This window comes from Caenorhabditis briggsae (assembly GCF_000004555.2).
Source record: "Caenorhabditis briggsae complete genome, chrII, whole genome shotgun sequence".
NCBI classification, from domain to species: domain Eukaryota; kingdom Metazoa; phylum Nematoda; class Chromadorea; order Rhabditida; family Rhabditidae; genus Caenorhabditis; species Caenorhabditis briggsae.
The window spans coordinates 4,275,317-4,292,470 of NC_013486.2; the positions used below are offsets into that span (position 1 = coordinate 4,275,317).

Below are 17,154 nucleotides of genomic sequence, written 5' to 3' on the forward strand. Positions count from 1 at the left end.
TCAGCACCAACTACACGGTGTCTAGGAGGACTCTTCTAGAAAAAGAAAGTCAAAGAATATTGAGCATTTTGGAATGAGTTAGGGGGATGGAGAGGTAAAAACTAATTAAAGGAACACACTCTCAAAAAAGGAATTACTTAAAAATTCGTCCTTGTCTGGAAAGAGCGTCCGGGCGGTTTGGTTGACTGTAAGTGGGGACGTTGTAGTTGACTGGTTCGACGTCTGGACGATAGGCTGATGGAGAACCCTGGAAATTACGAATTCAGTATTTTTTTTTGAATTATTGAAAATTTCAAAAGTATCAAATGGATCTGTGAAAGTTTCTAAACTTCAGAAAAATTCCGAAGTTTGGAAATAATGGGACTATCAGCATAAAGTTAATGTATCTGAGTTACTGTAAGAGATACCAAAAAGGTGTCAATTGACAAAATGGTTATCATAATATTACCAACATTTTACCAGTTGACACATTTTTGATATCTCTCAAATGCACCGAGATAAGTTGACTCAAAGTTAGGTGTACCGTATTTCCTCCTACCATAGGAATTGAGATAATTAAGGTCAAATTTGACAGTGTGGGCACATTTCTATTGAAGTTTTATATCTTCTCTTGTCTCTGTCTTTTATGTCGTCTTTTCGTCTTTAGTGGGGTTATTCATGTAGCAAAACTCTGTATTGATTTTTTAAATCCTTCACAAAGTTTAAAGGCGCATCCCTTTTTCCAGAAAAAATATCTCGCCACGCGATGTATTTCAATGCGTTTACAGTTATGTCGCGAAATGCTTTGAAATAGGTTTCGCGACGTTCCTGCATTGAATTTCTAGGGCGCCGAAATGCATTTCAATACAGAGTTTCGCTACATGAATGACCCCATAGATGTTTATTGACTTTCCGAAAAATCGGACAAATAGGCTAATATTATTTTTTTTTCAAGTTAGGAAACCGTAAAATACAGGATTACAACGGCGTTAAAGTATTTCAAGGCGCCTCTGGAGAGTCCTTCTATTACAGGGGACATTCTAATGACGGTTTTACGATACAAAACCCAAGAAAAGTCAAAAACCCACCATCAGCGCCTGTAGCCTCTGCGAGAAAACATTTCCATCATCTGGAGCGACACCTCCAGATGTAGAAATATAGTTTGGATTGGTAACTTGCCCACCGTATCCCGGTGGAACTACTTGAGATTGAGTGCCTTGGCTTCCCATTATTCCTTGAGTCGGCTGAGAATTTACGGATTGTTGAGCAGGATGAATGCTCACTGGATTGCCGAATTCGTTGAGAACTCTGAAATTTTTTTTGATATTCGGAGATGTTCAACTTTGAAAATCTTGAACTCACGATCCAATCCTTGGAGCATTCGTATGAGCACTGACTGAGATCTGATGTTGACTATTCACACTATTTACCAAGCCATTCCCATTTAATCCGCCGACTTGATTTCTAGGGTCATTGCTACAAAAATCGTTGTTCGATTTTTCGAAGTTTCAAATGACTAACTTATTAAATCCAAACTGAGAAGTTTGATAGCTCGGATTGGCTCCAAAACCATTCATAGGTCTACTATTCGCATTAGTGCTACCAGATGAGACGGAGGGTCTGTAACATTGGCGATAATTCATTGGCGGTAAAGTTATCGAAAATCTGTCAACTGATAAAATGTTTATAATAATATCACCTAAATTTTTGTAGTTCATGACTTTCTGACATTCTTTACAGAAATTGAGATAGTTGAGCTCAAAGTTCCAATCAATTCGAGAAATATCAAACTCACTGTTGATTGGTGTAGCCACTGTTAACGTTGGAGTTGAATGTGTAAGGCTGAAAATTCTGAGAAATCAAACGTTTCAACAACCTAAATCTACTCACCGCCTGTCTTCTCATCTCAGGTCCAATATTCTGTCCTGGACTTCCATTCCCTTGATATGGTTGAACGTTATATTCAGTATTTCCATTTTGTCCATTAACTCCATTCAAGTTCACAACTCCATTTACAGCTGGATGGTATCCGGATGGCTGACGGGATTGTTGCATAATCTGTTGTTGATTCTGAATTCTTTGCTGCTGCATGTCTACCACAGATGGATTTGTATTCTGGGTTGGATACTGTGGATTGTTGACACTGTATGGTTGATTAGCCTGTCCATTTACAGGTACTCCATAGTTTTGTTGTTGTTGAATGCCTTGAGGGTTCTGGGGGTTATGAGGATTTTGAGGACCCTGGCCCGTCACAATTCCATACATATTTGATCCTAAACTTCCAATAGCGTTCCCAACTTGTCCTACAAACGCCCCAGTCGCATTCATCATCTGCCGTGGCACTCCGCTCAGTGGAATCCATCTACTATCATTTGGCCCGTTACTTCCATATGAGACCTGCATGTGTTGTCGGTTACGGTAGTAGTTTTCGAAATCTTGCTGATTCTGTTCGATGGTATTCGCTTGGGCGTAGGTTCTCCATTCGGGGACGAATAGATAGAAGCAGTCTTGTTGCTTGATGTTCAGGTACTCGTCGTTGTTGTCGGAGGCGTTTCGCATGATTCCGTATTGTGGCAGACAGAAGTCGTAGCAGTCCGTGCAGCGGCGGTCTGGAATTTGTTTTTTCGTGAACACTAGAAATTCAGGACTGATAAGTGGTATCAAAAGTCGGTCAATTAGTGAAATACACCAAAAAATTGTATGTTTGCCACTTATTGATAACCCGAAGGACAGTGAGAAAAAGCTTTTGAAAGTGGCATCCTTTAAAGGCGAATAACTATTTTCTTGCTACAGTTCTATGAATGTTGCAAGCTAAAAAAAAATGAGTAAAACTGTAGTTCATTCATTTTTCTCAAAAAAAGTTTTTTGGTATCTCTAACGATACTCGAGATATGCGCCTTTGAAATTTGGAATAGACGCAGACAACGAGAGGTTCTCGTTTCTCTGCGTCTCCATCCAACTTTAGAGGCGCATATCTCATTAACCGTCAGAGCTATCGAAATGCTTTGAACTAAGAGAATGTGTAAATTCTAATTTTACACAATTCATAGTTGTGAAAATTGTTGGGTTGCAAGAATGAAACCGTCTAGCTTCTCTCCACTTTCTAAATCCTTTTCAACTCACTTCTCTGATCTGAAGTCTGTTGTAGCTGCACAATTCGAGATCCATTGCACTCTGGGATCGGTGGGTTAAACATGTTTTGAGCCTGTAACTAGGAAAACTACAAGCCCTAAATCAAGCTTGAACTTACCGAATTAGTCTGTTGAAGTGGAGATGGAATCCATGACCAAACTTGTTGCCAACCATCGGTTTGTTGATGTCTCAACACTGAGCTCTTCGCTGCTTTCCGAACATCACCAGGGTTTGGCATTGAGGATCTATCCAGTGGCAGCAAGAAGCAGTACAGATTTCTACCATTTGCATTTAGAGATTGATCAATTACCACTACTTGGTTCTGTAATTCAAAAATTCTCTATCTTCCTTGACCCTAGAAAAAAAGACCTGATTAAAATCATAATAATTGATATAATTTCCTTTGATCGGTGGTGATCCGGCAATTTGGAAGCGGATTCGTTCTTTTTCAGCCTTCATATCAACCCTTGAAGACGAGTTCTGTCCATTGGTCAGCGAAGTTGGGGCTATCCATGTGAATTGGGCTTCTTTGGGAGTTGGGAGCACTTGGGAGAGGATGATAATGATGACTATGGCAATGATAAGAGCTACCAGGAGACAGAGACAACATCCCATTGTGTTTGGTTTCTTGCAGCTGAAAATTTAATAATTTGGAAGGAATGTTTTCAATTACCGTTGAACCTGTAATCGAAGGGCCCCGGTCAAATTTGAACTCAATTATCTCAATTCCTATGCAAGATATCAAAAATCTTTAAACTGACAAAATACTTCTGATATTTTGATGAATAATTTATCAGTTGACAACTTTTTTATAGCTTTGACAGGAATTGAATTTAAAAATTAGGAGCTCTTCTATCACAGGTTTTACGGTAATCTGAACATTTCAGAGCAATAGAAAAGTTTTGGAATACTTTTTCATGACTTCAAAATTGACTACCGTATTTCCTCTAATAGAAGCCCACCTCTATTTGAAGCCCTAAAAAAAAAAAATTTCAGTTTTTAGAAATTTCCTGAGAAGGAGGTTGAAAAATAGAAACCCATGGGCTTCAATTAGAGGAAATACGGTATTTTTTATTCAAATAGTCAAAATGCAAGATAATTTTGCCCGGTACTGTAACAACGAAACTCTGTGAGCTAATTATTCTGAAATTTTAATCTTGCTACCGTATCTCCTCTAATAGAAGGCGTCCACTTTAAGCTCAATTATCTCGATTCCTGTGAAAGATATCGGCAATTTGTAAACTGACTAAATACATATTTATCATAATATCACCAATATTTTTTATGTTGACAGATTATCGATATCTTTCACAGAAATGGAGATAATTGCGCTAGAGAAAATATGATATTCTGGTTCCTGTAATATTTTACTCACAAGTTCTTAATCTCCTGTAATCGATTCCTCTTTGGCTGATTCTTATTTTCATTCTTCTTCGATCCCTTTCCCTTCTTTTTCATACTTGGTGGTGATGGATTTGGGCCAGTAATAACGGACCCAGATCTTGATGGAGGCATACTTCCAGTACTATGAATAGTTCCAGCTGGTCTTGGAATCGAAACCAATCGTGGATCCGTGGAAAACACCTTCTGCTGCTGGATAGGTTGTCCTTGGGTCTGTAATCATTATTTTGTTAAAGAGAAATCACAAAAATATCTTGAAGATTCATGCTCGCGCACCTCGGTTTCATTATCCCGACTCGTACTTCTACCACTATCATCACCATTTTCATCAATGTAACGGACCGAATGAATTCGCGCATGCACTGTCTCAACCTCCTATACAACGAAAAATCACAATACAAAACAAAACAAAAGAGTAGAGGAGTAATAGAAAAAGTGCTCACCGAAAATTGTGTTGTAAAAACTGCGGGTTGTTGAAGACCCATCAAAGATGATGCTCTGGAGTTGACAGAGAATGTCGTGGACATTGGAGCAGCCGGACGCGGCGGCTGAGAATAGGAACACTGATTTTATGAACTTTTTTTTGTTAAATTTCATATTTTTTTTGGAAGTTTTGGAGATATCGTTAAACATGTATCGAATCTCTCGAATAGTTTGATTCAATATATCTCCGTTTCTGCGAGGAATATCAAAAAGTTCTCAACTAACAAAATGTTTATCATAATATCGGAATTATTTAATCAATTGATTACTTTTTGATATCTTTCACAGGAAACGAGATACATCAAATTAAAGTTGGCCCATATTTTGAGCTATCACTCACCGCTTGCTTCGGTACCATGGGATCTCCACCGACTTGCACCAAATTGTTCCAACTGTTTCTTCGTTGACCTGACATTGCTTCTGAAATTTATTATATAGAATGAACCATCTAAATTAATTGCAATCTGCTTTATAGCCTCAGCTTTCACAGCTTTCACAGCCTGTTTCACAGCTTTATAAGCTCAAACTATCGTAACCTCTAACCGAAAGATCTTCCGAATTTTAGTCAAATTTTCTCGATTCCTGTAAAAGATAGCAAAAAGTGTTCGACAAACAAAATATTGCCAATTTTAGAGTTTACAATTTGCCAGTTGATCACTTTTTGATACCTTGTACAGGGACCGAGATAAATATGGTCAAAGTCTAAGGGCAGGTTAGCTGCTTCCCTCGATTTCAAAACGCCACTCTACTTCGAGTTCAATTATCTGAATTGCTATAAAAGATATAAAAAATCTGTCAATTGATAAAATGTTTATCATAAAACAACCTTCACTTTTGTAGTTTACAAATTTTTGATACCTCTCACAGGAATAGAGATAAATTGGCTCAAACTCTAGAGTGGTTACAGGTTGCCGGCTCCCTTTATCTCAATGCACCGCTCTACACTTTAAGCCCAATTATCTCACATGTCAGCTCCTGTGAAAGATATCTAAAATCTGTCAACTAATAAAATGTTCATCATATTATCTCAAACATTTTTGTATTTTACAGATTTTGAATATCTTTTACAGAATTCGAGATAAATTGGGTCAAATTATGAGGGCTCAATCTCACTCACGATTTGGTCCACTACCAGACACGGTGCTCCATGAGTCTTCAGTGGCTGCCGAGTTGCGATAGGATGGTGGTGGTCCTGAAAATTGACATATGATATGGTACCACATATGGGGGAGAGGGAATAGGTAAACTCAACAAATACGGGCGGGGACGAAAAGAAAAGACTCTGTTGTTTTCCGATAGACAATAACTATTGTATGTTAAGAAGAAGTACTTGTCGTGGGACATTACTCTATTTTTTGTGTTTATGCTGTTTGAGTTAATTATGCTAATAAAGGGATTAAACACAAAAAAAATTTTGAAAATTAAAAAAGAGTTTACCTTCCCGGTATACCAGCATATTTTTAAAGCTACCTAGGCTTGAATTAAAAATGTTCTGTTATTTTTTAGATTTTTAGAACAACATTTTTAGAAGGAAATTTTTCCAAATTTCTAAATTCCCCATTAATATACAGATACCATTATGACAGGTGTCTAGGTTCAGGTTACATAGGTGGTCCTTGAAGAAAACTAAAAGTGAACCTATCAAGATAATGGATAGAAAAGGTGACCTAGAGGATTAGTGGATTAATGAAACATGGAGCTTGGGCGGGAATTCGAAAAACAGCTATTCGATTTTCTGAAAAAAATTAAATTTTTAGACTGCCAAAAATGTTCGAATTCACCGTACAAACAAATTCAAAAGTTTAATATAGGGAACTTGAAATTTGCATAAAGTTACTATTACATGTATTTCAAGTGGAGGCAGACGTTCGGAGCTAGCAAGTGCGCTCTATTGAGAATTGTTTTTTTTTCTAAACTATAGTTACCAATAGATCGCATTTGCTCAAAAAAAAAACTGCAAGAGATAGTTTTACCTTGTCCACGTGGCTCGTGGTCCAGCGCCGGAAACTGGGTGACTATCTGATTCGGTCGTGACATTCACTGGTTAGACAACCCCCCTGATCTGAAAAAAAGAATTTTGAAAAATTAAAAAAAAGAAGAGAGGGTATTACAGAACACAGAACCTTAGAATTTCGAAATTCAAAATCTTGAAATGATAACATTGAATTTTGGACTTTCAATTTTGAAAACAATTTTTTTTCGGATTTTCAGAATCTCAGAATCTCAGGATTTCAGAATCTCAAAACCTCATCACCTCAGAACTTCAGAACCTTGGAACCTCAGAACCTCAGGATCTCAGAATCTCATAATTTCAGAACCTCAGAATCTCAGAATCTCAGAATCTCAGAATCTCAGAAAATCAGAATCTCAGAATCTCAAAATCTTAGAATCTCCGAATCTCAGAATCTCAGAATCTCAGTATCTCAGAATCTCAGAATCTCAGAATCTCAGAATTTCAGAATCTCAAAATCTCAGAACTCAAGGTTTCAGAACTTCAAAATTTCAAAATTTCAGAATCTCATCTCAGAATCTCAGAATCTCAGAATCTCAGAATCTCAAAATCTCAGAACTCATGGTTTCAGAACTTCAAAATTTCGGAATGCAAAATTTCAGAACCTCAGAATCTCAGAACCTCATCACCTCAGAACCTCAGAACCTTGGAATCTCAGAATCTCAGAATCTCAGAATCTCAGAATCTCAGAATCTCAGAATCTCAGAATCTCAGAATCTCAGAATCTCAGAATCTCAGAATCTCAGAATCTCAGAATCTCAGAATCTCAGAATCTCAGAATCTCAGAATCTCAGAATCTCAGAATCTCAGAATCTCAGAATCTCAGAATCTCGGAATATCCGAAACCCAAAATTTCCAAAATTTCAAATCAGAAATTTCGATTTATAAAATTTAGGAAATTGCGAACTTCAGAATCTCAAGACTAACAATTAGACTGTGAAAAATTCAGAACTTTAAATTATTAAAATCTCAAAATCAAGCTCAGCTCTTGCAGGATTTTCAAAATCCTAAATTCTCGAAATCCTACAGTATCCATAAAACATCAAAGATGAGAAGGAAATGTAACAAAAGATCATGAAACGAGGAATCCGAACAGAAAAAAAGAAGAAGAACAAGAAGAAAAGTTTGTTCGTTTTCGCATAAATAAATGAGGGGGCTCACAACAGTCAGCTGGGGCGGTGCGCGGAAATAAGAAGAAGAAGGACTGTATACATTTGCAAATGCAGAAGAAGAAGCTTCTTCGTCTTCTCCTCCCGTATATCAAAACAAATAGAACCGCCTCGTAATCTTGAGCGGCTAGTTTATGCGGTAGAGCTTCAGGTTGCGGAATGTCGTCCCCTCCCGTACACATCAGTTGCATACAGTGGTTTTGACACAACTCAACTTGGAATAGATGTTCGGGGTGAGCAATTAGGCAAAAGAGGAAGAAGAGTGTTTGAGCATCAAATGAGCAATGTAACATGATTGAGATTACATGAAAAATCAGTGTTTTCGGACCTGATCATTTTTCCTCTAACAGAAACCTTCTCTGCCAACTGTTGAATTTTAAAAACTATCAAATTAACAAAAAGTTTAAATTATGAAAATATATATGATAGAAAAACGATATATGATTTAAAAGTCAATTTATAGAAGAAAACTTTTTTTTTGACTTTTTTTCAGAATTTCAAAAACTCTAAAAAACAGAGTTAATGAATTTTCAAAAAAATCTGAACTTTTGAATACTGTGGAAAACGAAAGAAAATTTTAAAGATTTTGAGATTCTGAAATTCTGTAATTCAAAAATTCTGAAATTATTAGATTTTGAAACTCTAAGAATCTGAATCTCAAAGATTCTGAGATTCTGAGATTCTGAGATTCTGAGATTCTGAGATTCTGAGATTCTGAGATTCTGAGATTCTGAGATTCTGAGATTCTGAGATTCTTAAATTCTTAGATTCTGAGATTCTGAGATTCTGAGATTCTGAGATTCTGAGATTCTCAAATTCTCAAATTCTCAAATTCCGCCAATTAAAATAAATCTAGCAAAAATTTGAAATTTCGAAAAATTTTAAAACCAATAGACGATAAATTTAAAAATCACATGCTAATCTAAACTAATCTAACATACTAATCTAAGTTTTGGAGAATCCAGAAGTTTCTAGAAAAAATCAAAAACTCAAAAAAAAAACAGAACATGCGCGAAAACATCCCACATACAATGACCAGCGCCGAGCACAAAACAGTCGTTGCTCCTCCACTTACGGAGATTACGGTAGCGGCTCTTAAGTATCAAGAAAGTGCCGGAATACAACAAAAAACGGGGGAACAAAAACATGACAAAAAAAGTTGGGAAAAATGAGGAAGTGAGAAAAAGTCAAGTTGAAAATTTCCAAAATTATTAGAATAATAGTCTCATACAACACACACACATATGTATAAATATAAAACGGAATTGAAGAGGTAGCCCGGAAAATCGGGAGGTTGGTTGGCCAGAAAAGAGAAGGTCAAAGACAAATATTTGGTGTTCAGAGAAGGCAAAAGGGAGAGAAAGGTGCATATGTTGGCTCGGGGGGAGAATGGGAGCTGTACTACTAGAACACGGGGAACACCTTGGTGGGTATACAAATATAGGTAGTCAAAATGAGGGGATTCTGAATTCTGGAAGGATGATGAAGTGGTTTTGAAGATCTATACAATACAGGCTTTACTCAATTCAATTTTCTTTTAATTCAATTTTTAATTCAATTTTCTTTAAATGTTGTTAACTGCTGAAGTGTATGTTCCATTTCAGCAAAGGTTTCGTGTTCTTTGGATTTTATAATAATTTGGGACAAAATGTCCCAGTGAAAGAATACGGTAGTGGTGAAGAAATCTTTTCCATGATTCCCGGTAGAGCAGATGAAACCTATAAAGAAAGAATCCCTGAATTTTTAGCCAATGTTTTTCGCTTCCTGTGAAATGTAATACTGGTCAATTAACAGAATACTTTTGTTCTCAAAATTGATATTTTGCCAGTTGAGGATGGGGGAAATCTTCTGGTATGCTTTGGTTTCTATAATAATTGAGGCAAAATGAGCCAGTGGAAGAATACGGTAGCGGCTGAAGGAATTTTTCCGAGAAACGCTGTGAGTACCCTAAACTTTGAGCTGATTTTCCTCGATTCATGTGAATGATATCAAAAAGTGGTCAACTGATAAAATGTTTATCTTAATGTAACAAACATTTTGATAATTAAACAATTTTTGATTCCTCTCACAAGAACCGAGAGAAATTGGTTGAAAGTTATAGGTTAGAGAATGTCGTTCTATTAGAGGTTTTAGGGTACAAGAATTCAACAACAGCTAAAAATTTCACAATTCGATAATCGGAAAATTAATAAATCTCCTTTGAAGTTAAAAAAAAATAAAATCAGGAATTTTGAATTGCGACCTAAATTGAAGGAAACAATAATAGAAATTCAATTTTCGGAATATTTATTGACGGCAAAAAGAAGGTGGACAGAAAAAATATAGTATAAAAAATGTTAGGTGGCGTGACATAGTTTTGTTTCTGTAAGAAAATAAACGGGAAAATTTCACCTAAAAACCCCAAAGAATCGAAACTCCCCGCGCCCTAGTTTATCCAGGACACCAATGTTTCGCCAGTCAACAAAACGTGGCAAACTAGGTGGAAAACTCTTTTTCTTCAGTTATCAGCGTTCAACAACTCACAATTATTCTTCAATTTAATCATGTCAAACAAGGAATTGCATACTGTATTCTCCAGAGGAAGTGGTATGTACCACGATGTAAGAGGATCTGGGAACGTGACTAACGGTTAGTGAACAATTTTTTGCACAAAGTTCTGAAATTTTGAGATTCTGAAAATAGAAACGCTCTCATCTTTCCCTCTATCGTTTTTTTTTTGAATCATGAAATTTCAAATCTCATAATCTTAGAATTACAAATCTCATAATCTTAGAATTAATAGAAGGGCACCCTAACTTTTAACTTTGAGCGAATTCATCTCGGTTCCTGTCAAATATATCAAAAAGTGGTCAGCCAATAAACTGCTTATCATAATATCACAAACATTTTATCAGTTGACACATTTCTGATAACTTGCCTAGGAGCCAAGAAAAACTAGCTTAAACTTTACAGTATGGGTGCCCCTCTAATGCAGGTTTTACGGTATTCTCAATTTCCCTCTTTCGTTCAACTAACTTTAATTCAAATTTGTTTTCTTCCATAAAGAAAATTAACAGTAGCACAGGTCTCGACAATTAAGCATATGCCTCTCTCTCTCTCTCTCTCTCTCTCTCTCTCTCTCTCTCTCTCTCTCTCTCTCTCAGAGTGTTTTGTCTAATTATGCCACCCGAACCTTCAATTTTGAGCTCAATTATCTCAGTTCCTACAAAATATATCAAAAAGCTGTCAACTGATAAAATAGTGGTGGTTTTATGATAAATATTTTATCAGTTAAAAGTTTTTTAAATCTCTCATATGAACCGAGATATTTGATCTCAAAGTGAATAGTTACCGTATTTTCTCTAATATGTAGATGTCCGCTCTATACGTTCACTTTATTATCTCGGTTCCTTTAAAAGATATCAAAAATCTGTCACCTAATAAAATATTGGTGATTTTATGATAAATAATTTATCAGTTGACTAATTTTTCTTCATGTGTTCTTCTTCATGTTGCCTATTTTTCTTCATGTTGCCTATTTTTGAAAACCCAACTCTTTGAATTTTAGGTATTCTTGAATGAGAGCCCTTTCATTTTTCCCAAAACCACAATTCGAATCTCCAGACTACGAGCAGTCCGTTCTTCTTCTTATTATAATTGCTCGACCAGATTTTAAACGAAATAATCCGAAAATTGAGCTGTCCTATTTTTTATAATGAGCCCGACAGATCCACCTTTTCCTCTTCTAATTAGGTCACCTGTCCCATATCCCAGAGATATGAATCTAGGATCGTTCTGTTCGTCACGTAATGAGAGAGAGAGAGAGAGACCTTGTCCATCTGCACCAATTGGGTAATGTGCCCCTTTCGTTCTCAAAACCTTTGAACCTCCCCTTTCTTTTTGTCCCCCCGTCGCTCAAAAACCTCTGCGTCTTTTCTCCATGTCTCTGACAACGCGTACTACTCTGTTCCTTCCTCTCCGTCTCTACCCTCCCTCCGTTTCTTTTTACGTCTTTTCTCCCCCTGAATCTCTTCACGTCGTCATACTATTTCTTGTTTGTAGACCCCCCGTACTAGGTAGTATAGATGCCATCTTTTTTCTCATCGTCTCTTCTTCTTCTTGGACAGCTGAAGACGAGGAGAGTGACCGCCATTGCCTCGCTCTCTTCTTCTTCTTCTACATCTTACTCTTCTTCCTCTGTTCTCTAGTTTTACGTGCGGAATTTGAATTTGAGAGATCGTCGTTCGTTTGAGCCTTGTTTTTCGGAGATTTTAGACTTCTGAATTTTGTCCGGAATCTGAAAAGATTTTGTGAAAAGCTACAACGTTTTTGGAATTCAAATTCACACTTTTTTCTTCTTTTCAGGCAATTCTCATTTTTCAAATAGAGAAAGAATGCTCCGCCCTCTTTTTCTCTTCTTTTTCAAATTTTAGGATCCTCGATTCAAATTAAAAAAGAGCCCGAAAATTGAATGTAATTTTGAAAATCTGAAATTTGGAGTTAAAATTGAAAAACTAGCCCCGCCCTCTTTTCTCTTATTGCAAACGTCGTGTGAGGTCTGCATTTAGAAGGTTCTAAAAATTTGAATTTTCGAAAGGTTCTGAAAATTTGAATTTTCGAAATCATGAGAACTGAAATTTCTGTAAATCCAAAAATCAAAAAAGCAATTTATAAAATATCGTATTTTTTGTTTTTTTTTTCGGATTCTTAGATTCTTGAGATTTTTGAATTCTTGTTTTTCGAACCCATTATCTTGCTTCTGATTTTCAAATTTTGTATTCTGATTTTAGAATTTCTTGAGCTCATTTTTCTTTCTATAAAAACCGCTCCAAATCTCAACAATCCTATTTTTCAGGTTCCCGAATCTCCAATCGCCACCGTTGCGCACCTCGTCGCTACTCTCCAAACAATTCAAGGATGTCGGATCCGAAGAAAATGAGAATTGACGTTCAGGTGGATTCTGAAGTCGTCGTGCATGTGAAGGGGATTCAACTGAATCGGATTGAAGATGCTAATCAGGACGAAGGCGTTGCTATGGAGACTGGAGACGTTGCTGGCGGGGGAGTTGTCAATGAAAGTGCTGGAGACGTGAAGGTTGAGGCTCAAGAAGGTCCAGAAGTCAATGGAGCGATTAAAGTTGAGAACTTCGCATCAGGAGTAAATGGCGGTGCTTCGGTCGCTGACATCGCCGCTCCAAAAGTTCCGAAGACGGAAGCTGAGGCTCCAGCAGCCGATGTTGTTGTTGGAGACAATTCGGAAGGTAAGATTTTGAATTCCATTGCTACAATAGCTGACGTCAATGTTTCAGATGCAGCTCCTGTCCTTTCTCTTGTTGATGTGGCTTCAGAAGGCCAACCTTCAAGGATTACAACTCCAGATGTCGTAGCTGATGCTCCAAAAGCCAACGGAAACGGAGCCGCTCCAGAAGCTAACGTCGTGGTTGACGGACCAGGAACATCAAATCAGGCTGTGGTTATCCCTGTAGCAGCTGATGACGCCGACGAGATGCCACACTTGGATCCAGAAATTCCAGCAGCTGACGTCATGGCTCTGGTAGCCGAAGCGATGGCTGAAAATCCGGGACGTCGTGGAAGACCGAACAAAACAATGCTCGCGGCTCGCCAAGCTCTGACCATGCAAGAAGTTGCACTTCAACAGGCTGGGACATCTCGTGGAAGAAAAAGAACAGCTCCAAGAGAAGAAGATTCAGAAGATGAGACGGATGCAGAAGACGTTCCAGAAGATGTTGAAGAAGAACTTCCAGAACCCACTCCAAAAAATGAGGATCTCAGTCGTGGCGCTCGTTCTACAAGAGCACCGGTGATTCCAAAAGAAGCAGTTGTGAAAGCTCATACCAAATACGACTACAAAGACTTCAAGTTTGAAAAGCCAACTCCAGAAGCATTGAAAGCTATCAAAATCTATCCAGCTGGGGGAACAAGACCAGATAAAATCCATAAGACTTCTGCGGATTGTCTAGCAAAATGTTCCATTCACACCATCTTCCAAATGCTCGGAGCATCACTTACAGATGATCAGAGGGACATGCTTCTCAAAATCACTGAATCTGTTAAGGTGAGTAATAGTTTTTCATGAAGATCCTAAATCTTAAAATCAATTTTTCAGGAACCCCACTGCTACTCCGTTGAAGTGCCACTGGACAAACCGTTCCCATATATCGAAAACTACCGTAACCTGAACGACCAAGTTAATGCTCTTCTGATGGCTCAACCGGTCCCAGCTCCCAAAAGATTCGTAGCTGAGAAGTATCCACCACCAGTAACCTTCACGGGCGCCCCGTATTTGGATCCCGACACTGCAACAGCTGCCGAAATCCTCGAATTCGCCAATAAGGCCACTCAGATTGCGGAGCCATTGGACATTGCTGAAAGAACATTCATGTTCGATGGATCCAAGGACGTTATTGATTCGGAGAAGGAGCATTTCAAGGAGTTCATGACAGAGGAGCTCAAGGAGAACGGATATCTGCCCGTTCCAATCTTCACTATGAAAACTGGAACCGAAGAAGAAATTGCTCAGTTGAAGAAGCAAATCGACACAACTTCGATGTGCATCATCAGAGGGTTGGACAAAGTTATCGGATTCAATAATACGGAATTCACCGTGGAGGCTCTGAGCAAATTGGCTCCGGATTATCCATTGATCCTTCTTCGCAACATCCCTAGCCAATCCTTCTTCAATTGGCACACTCTCATCAACAGCGAGAGCGATTCGGAGCAGCCGAAGCAGTGGCGTTGCTATGGTTATCGGCATTATGTTCGACTTCACCAGTTCACCACTCACTTCAAGACAATGATGAAAGCCAGCGAACAAGGTAAGAGATCTTTTTTATTATTTAGGAAATGTACTCTCAAATAATCTGAATAATTTGAGGGATGAAAGACAAAACGCCCCACGAAAACCGAAAGAAATTCAATTTTCAGCTTACAAGCAAATCTTGGAAAACCCGAATAATTCCGAGGAGATTCTGAAGGTGCTCAAGGAGAAGTATTTTAAGGATCAGATTCCGATGGGAGAGGATTCTAAGACGCACCGAGCTGCTACTATCGTTGCTTTTGGATCCAATATGGATTTGGACAAGGATCAAATCTTCCCGAATCAAGCGAAGGCGAGTAGATTTCTGAACTTTTTTACTTTAAGATCTCTAAGAGATATCGAAAATCTGTCAGCTGATAAAATGTTTTTCTTTCATGATATCGTGAACACTTCGATAGCTTTGATATCTCTTGCAGCACCTGAGATAATAAAGATCAAATTTTAAAAAGTCCTAAAGTAACCCCCGACGCCAATTCTCACCCATTTCATTTTCCAGGAAGTCAAGAAGTTCCCTAGTTTCCTGGCACCCGCCGGAGAGAACAACCTGCTCTCCTTCTCCTACGAATCCATTGGAGGACTGAACAAGCCGCAGATGTATCTCAAGTTCCCATGCTGCAGAACACCGGCTCACTTTGAGAACAGCAACCTTGGCTCTATCAACCATAACATCGGACCAGGAGACTGTCTCTGGTTTGGAATCCCGCTCGAATTCTCAGGAGCGTTCCAGAAGCTTCTCAAGAAGAAACTCTACTCCACCGCAAAGCACAGAGCCAAGCTGTACGAGTACGAGCACTGGCCGAGCGAAGCCGACTGCGTTCAATATGGAATCCCAGTGCAGAAGTTTGTCCAGAAGCCAGGGGATACTGTCTACGTTGGAATCGGAACATACCACTGGGTGCAATCGCTTGGATTCACCACCAACGTCTCGTGGAATGTTGGTCATCCGACGTTCAACCAGATCGCCCAGACCGCCATAATCAACGATAATTATATCGCCAACGTCGCGATTCCATTGATGGGACTTGAGACCACAATGTGGAACATGATTATGGAGAAGTCTGTGGAGTTGGATCAACCGACCAAGGCGATTGTTAAGAGAATCCTTATGAGGTGAGTTGGCTGCCGACAATTAAATGATTCTATCAAAAATATGACTTTCAGATCTCTCTTCAAGGCCAAGAGAGACTACAAGCACGCCAAGAAGGAGAAGTTGGAAGTCGTATATGACAAAGACAGGAGCTGAACCCAGTTGAGCGATGCTTCAATATGAAGTGTAAGGCGGAGCTCTTCAACTTCATCCCTCTTGTGCCTGCCAAGGACATCCCAGAGATGATAAGGATGCAGCACGAGGATACTGATGTCGCTTCTCCAGTCACCGACACTCAGGAGAACTCGTACTGTTTTGGATGTCTCTCAACCATCGCGTAAGTTTTTTGACTGTGTGCCTTTAATACCGTAGCAAAATTTATATATATATATTTTTTTTCTCATTTTCAGCAAGTCCTTCCTCAGGAACCTAAAGGTTTATCAACGTCACTCCTTTGAAACACTGTCCACCGCCTATGACCAATTCTAAATATCGGATTCTCTGTCTAAATAATCTAGTTTATTTTTTTAAAATTAATATCAGCATCTCAACCACACACCGCCTTTAATTGTTTCCTTTTTTTCTAATTTCTTTGATCTGTTCTATTCAATTTTCTGTTGAAAATTATCTAGTTGATTTTTATTTCATTGATATCAATTGTACCCCCAACATCTCGAATTCTCTTTTTATATTTACATGCAACCATCTCGATTTTAATTTAAAAAATTTTGTTAAAAAAAAATAAACTAAAAAAAATATTATCTTGTTGCTTTCAGAAAAATGAGAACCTACGAATTCGATTTTTGTCAAGGATGTGTTCTCAAAGACGGCATCCCTCATCAGAATCATAACCCCCCCCCCCCCCGAGTTGGGTTACGGTAGAGATTGACCTAGTTTTTGAAAAGGAATTTCTTTCTGTTGCGACGGGAGTGTTACGGTAGGGTTCCTTAGAAAAGCGTTCCTGAAGAATATGAAGGTCTACCTACTACTTTTCTTTATAAAACCCTTTTCTTTTCAAATGTTAAAATTGAACTTTGAAAAAATATACACCTTCTGCTTTTAGAAGAATCTATGAA

General features: G+C 38.2%; 3 protein-coding genes across 3 annotated transcripts; 2 read left to right on the plus strand and 1 right to left on the minus strand.

Annotated features, from left to right (window-relative positions):
- Positions 1 to 133: 133 nt before the first annotated feature.
- Positions 134 to 7,032, minus strand: Cbr-pqn-73 (the record flags this gene model as incomplete). Its single annotated transcript, XM_045241971.1, has 13 exons — positions 134 to 247; positions 1,068 to 1,287; positions 1,342 to 1,455; positions 1,501 to 1,599; positions 1,775 to 2,588; positions 3,103 to 3,184; positions 3,230 to 3,433; positions 3,481 to 3,745; positions 4,487 to 4,725; positions 4,956 to 5,060; positions 5,336 to 5,415; positions 6,113 to 6,187; positions 6,969 to 7,032. 13 exons carry the CDS (start codon positions 7,030 to 7,032, stop codon positions 134 to 136), a joined length of 2,475 nt encoding a protein of 824 aa, XP_045091632.1.
- CBG00575 lies at positions 6,763 to 7,894 on the plus strand (the record flags this gene model as incomplete). The annotated part of the gene is made up of 3 exons (XM_002630124.1): positions 6,763 to 6,795; positions 7,207 to 7,478; positions 7,510 to 7,894. 3 exons carry the CDS (start codon positions 6,763 to 6,765, stop codon positions 7,892 to 7,894), a joined length of 690 nt encoding a protein of 229 aa, XP_002630170.1.
- Positions 7,895 to 10,718: 2,824 nt separating this feature from the next.
- CBG00576 lies at positions 10,719 to 16,567 on the plus strand (the record flags this gene model as incomplete). The annotated part of the gene is made up of 9 exons (XM_002630125.1): positions 10,719 to 10,803; positions 13,010 to 13,414; positions 13,463 to 14,229; positions 14,281 to 14,989; positions 15,099 to 15,223; positions 15,488 to 16,101; positions 16,153 to 16,210; positions 16,270 to 16,415; positions 16,489 to 16,567. The coding sequence occupies 9 exons, from the start codon at positions 10,719 to 10,721 to the stop codon at positions 16,565 to 16,567; spliced, it is 2,988 nt and encodes a 995-aa protein (XP_002630171.1).
- Positions 16,568 to 17,154: the final 587 nt, after the last annotated feature.